The sequence below is a fragment of the Arachis ipaensis genome, chromosome B02 (genome assembly GCF_000816755.2).
Source record: "Arachis ipaensis cultivar K30076 chromosome B02, Araip1.1, whole genome shotgun sequence".
In the NCBI taxonomy this organism is placed as follows: Eukaryota; Viridiplantae; Streptophyta; class Magnoliopsida; order Fabales; family Fabaceae; genus Arachis; species Arachis ipaensis.
In genome coordinates, this window is record NC_029786.2 from 87,919,294 (window position 1) to 87,923,433 (window position 4,140).

The 4,140-nt window shown below is 32.8% G+C and overlaps 2 protein-coding genes across 2 annotated transcripts in view; both read left to right on the forward strand.

Annotated features, from left to right (window-relative positions):
• The window catches only part of LOC107627557 (DEAD-box ATP-dependent RNA helicase 10-like), a 3,777-nt gene extending 3,070 nt beyond the window's left edge, over positions 1-707 (forward strand). The window contains exons 5-6 of the mRNA XM_021116104.1: positions 1-31; positions 316-707. Of these exons, the coding sequence (XP_020971763.1) occupies positions 1-31; positions 316-438 (154 nt within the window). The 3' untranslated portion in view covers positions 439-707. The remainder of the gene's footprint in view (positions 32-315) is intronic.
• LOC107625619 (protein psi1-like) lies at positions 1,039-2,076 on the forward strand. The gene is made up of 2 exons (XM_016328304.2): positions 1,039-1,771; positions 2,030-2,076. The coding sequence occupies exons 1-2, from the start codon at positions 1,491-1,493 to the stop codon at positions 2,052-2,054; spliced, it is 306 nt and encodes a 101-aa protein (XP_016183790.1). The 5' UTR covers positions 1,039-1,490; the 3' UTR covers positions 2,055-2,076.

Here is a 4,140-nt window from a genome sequence, read left to right on the forward strand (position 1 = left end):
GGTTAGCGAGGCCAAACGATTATCAGTAATGGTAATTTTGCATGCAAAACTTTGTTTAGTTTTTATTTTGGGATATTCTCTCTGTCTCATATTTTCCGAGGGAAACAAATTTGAGTCTACCCAAGCTCTAAGGGTTTCGGTAAACTGAGTTTGGTTACCTTGAATACCATTGATAGAAATCTGCATGTATAATGTGTATGTAAAGGTACATGAGCTTTTGTTATAGTTTCTGAATTCTATGATGATGGTATTGAAATCAGTTAATGTATGTTTATATGATTGATTTAATGCATTTTTTCTCAAAACTTTATGTAGAAAATGAAGGAGGAAGCCATGGGGAAGAAGAAACGGAGAGGTGAATCAGATTATGGCGAAGAAGATATTGACAAATACTTAGGTCTCAAGGATAAGAAATCATCCAAAAAGTTTAGAAGATGAGACCTTACCACTGCAGTTTCGTTTTCAAGTAAACATCATATATGTATATGGCAATTTTGGTATTTTATTTAACATTACTTAGTCTATTGATGCTTTGGAGTTCCTGATGGAAGCTCTGGCTTTTGTCTTCATTATTGCATATTTATAGAATTATGGTTGATGGGACTTCGTAATATGGCTGAAGAGAAGCCTTGAAAAATTAATTACCTTGTACAACATGAACCTTGTATATTTTGCTAATTTTGCATCTAAGGCTATGATTGCAATCAGTGAGCTGTCTAAAACAAATATCTGACCAAAGGTGATTCTGCATCACAGATAAATGACAGAAAAAACTTGTGATAAATCACAGATTAAAGAAACATAATTTACCCACATTAATTCACACATTAAAAACCTTGTGATAAATGACAGAAATAAAATTAAATCTTTTTAAGTAGTTGTGTTTATTTGTTATCAACTTGTCCAAAAGTTCATTGCCTTCGCAAATCTTCTATTAGCTATAACAACATTAATACTCTTTCTACATCCACAAAATTTTAGTTTTTAAAAAATGTGTATATTGTTAGATTAAGCTATTTAAGTCTTAAAGACCAAGACTTATCTTCGAATTTTGGCTGGCGGAAAGCTTAATAGTTAATTCAATTGTGTGTAAAATGGAAAGTTTGAGATTGAATAGTAATTGGATGTGGAAGAATTTTGATATTCTTTTTTGCTCTTCCAAAAATATTATTTGTACAATGATTGATGTTGTTTGCATTAAACATTTTTAGTTAATAACTCATACAAATAGTCTGTAACTTACATATTAGAAGTTAAAAACTTTAAGCAAAATTGTAGCGACTAAAAGAACAAGAAGAAAAAATAAGGCAAAAAATAAAATGAGTGAAACCAATACTATAATTGCTTTGGGGGGAAAAAAGTTGTTAGGCAACTTTTAACTATTCAAATTACATTGTTCATTTAATTATTTATTTTTGTGAATTTAGGTATTGAGTGATCCTCAAAAGAGGGTGATTTATGATCAGCAAGGAGAGGAAGGTTTGAAACATATGCCACCACCTGGGAATGAACCAACAAATGGAGTTAACCCAAGAAATGCAGAGGATATCTTTGCAGAGTTCTTTAGAGACAACCCTTTTGGATTTGGATCATCTGGACCTCATGGAAGGTCCAGGTTCCAAACTGAGGGAGGCGGATCATTCAGCGGATTCCATGCGCCGCTGAAGAAGCCGCCTCCTGTTGAGAGCAAGTTGGCATGTAGTTTGGAAGAGTTGTACACGGGTTCCACAAGAAAAATGAAGATCTCAAGGATTGTTATGGATGCTAATGGGTGAGTATGTAGTATCTTGATCTCTATTTATTCAAGAAAATTGATTTGCTATTTACTCTTCAAAATAACCAGTTAATTCAAACCAATCTGAATTGGTCGAGTAATCAGTTCACTTGTCCACTTAAACAAGTGTCGAGAGTTCAAATCCCGTCTTGTATATGCAACAACTCATTGGTCAAATGTAAACCCTTAAAAGGAGTATAAACTTCTATTGTGGTCTTATTATTGCAATCTCACAAATCAAAATTGCTTTTGTAGGAGGCCAAACCCACTGAGATATTAACAATTGACATAAAGCCAGGTTGGAAAAAAGGAACAAAGATCACATTCCCAGACAAAGGTAACCAGTATACAAACCAGCTTCCAGCAGACCAAGGGCAGGGCTCAGGAGAGCATTGGGTGGTTGAAATTGGAATGATCTGAGAATTTGTATTCTCTTCACACTCCTTTTGTTTCAAATTTTGTGTCCAGATACACTTTGTATTCATATACATCGATTTTTCAAAGGAAATGTGATTGGTGAATGTACATAGATCTTTTACCCTTTTGAAAAATGGTTTAAGTTATACCACTCATTTCCTATGGTCCTATATTGTTTCTAGTCTATGATGTTCAATGGAAATGAATCAAATGATGTTGAGATGTTATTGTCAATGTTTAGAAATACTTAGTGGCTTTGTGTTTTGTGTGCGTTTTTCCTGTGGTTTAAGTTTTCCTTTGCTGCATATAAAAAAATTGGTGGAAAAAGAAAAAGTAAAAAACATACCATTTGTTACGGTATAGATGATCATCAACCCTTTATCCAATTAAAAGGTGCTTAGATAATACAAACCTTTAATATAGACGGTGCCATCCTTTTCAAAGCTTGAAAAAGCTAATCTTATATAGCTATAAATAAGGTTTCATAGCCTAACGAACGAGATACAGCAATAATAAAAAAAATACTTTCTCTCTCTCTTTTCTTCTACAATAAAGCACTCATTTACTTTTTCCTCTTCATAGAATACTAATATGATATTAATATATTATCTTTATAGTAGTATAATAGTATTGGTAAATATTGATAGTAGTATTTTTCTATTTATACTTTATTTTATTATTTCTTCCTTATTTATTTTACAACACGTTATCAACACGAAGCTCTAACGAAATTTTAGGAAGACTTCAGGTAACAAATTTGTATTATGTCGAATCTCTTTCATCTTGAATATAATGCTTTTGATATATCTGAAAATAATTATTTATCATGGATACTAGATGTTAAAATCCATCTTGATTCAATGGATCTTGGAGATACCATTAAGGCTGGAAATACATTCCAGAAGGATATAGCCAAAGCCATAATTTTCTTTCGTCGTCATCTTGACGTATGATTGAAAAATGAATATCCCACATTAAAAGATCCTGCAAATCTGTGCAAAGACCTTGAAGAAAGGTACAATCATCAAAAGACGGTGATACCTCCTCAAGCCCGATATGTTAGAGAAAACTTTTTCGACCTTCCATGCCTCGAATGTACTCTTGCAGTAGCAATCGAGAAAAAGGATTTAAAAAATTTTTTTGAGCTAATTTCTTACTTTCTTGTTGCTGAACGCAACAATGAATTGTTCTTAAGAAATCATGAAGCGCGCCCAGCTGGCGCAGCCCCATTTTCTGAAGCAAATGCGGCAAATTATAACCCCACAAGAGGTAAATAACAAGATTTTGATAACAAAAAAATTATGGAATGAAAAGAAATTATGTTCACAAAAAAAGATCTCACCAGAAGTGGGATAAAGAAAGAAACAATGGGCAAAGTATATCAATTGAGGATAAATGCTTCCGTTGTGGTGGAAAGGACTATTGATCACGTACCTATCGTACCCCAAGACACCTAGTTGATTTTTATCAAGCATCCTTGAAAAGGGATGACAAAGGAAAGGAAACAAATTTTGTTTCAAATGATGAAAATTCCACCACTCATTATGATGTATCTAATTTCTTTAAGGATTCTGAAGGAAATATTAGCTATTTGATCAATGATGGAATAGTTTGATATGTGTATGTGTTTGTTAAGTATTCATGTGAATAATTTTACTGTGCATGTACTTCTACTCATTTTATTATTATTATCATTTGTTTTTGAAGAAAAATGGCAAGGACATATTCTAAAGATATGTATGCCTTGCGGATAGTGCGAGTTCTCACACTATTCTCAAAAGTGATATATATTTTACCCATTTTGTGCCAAAAGAAGAATGTGTTAATACTATAATTGGCTCAGGCAATGTGATTGAAGGCTCCGGAAGAGCTATAGTTTTGTTTCCCTGAGGAACAAAATTCATAATAAATAATGCACTGTTGTCTACCAAGTCTCGAAGAAACTTGTT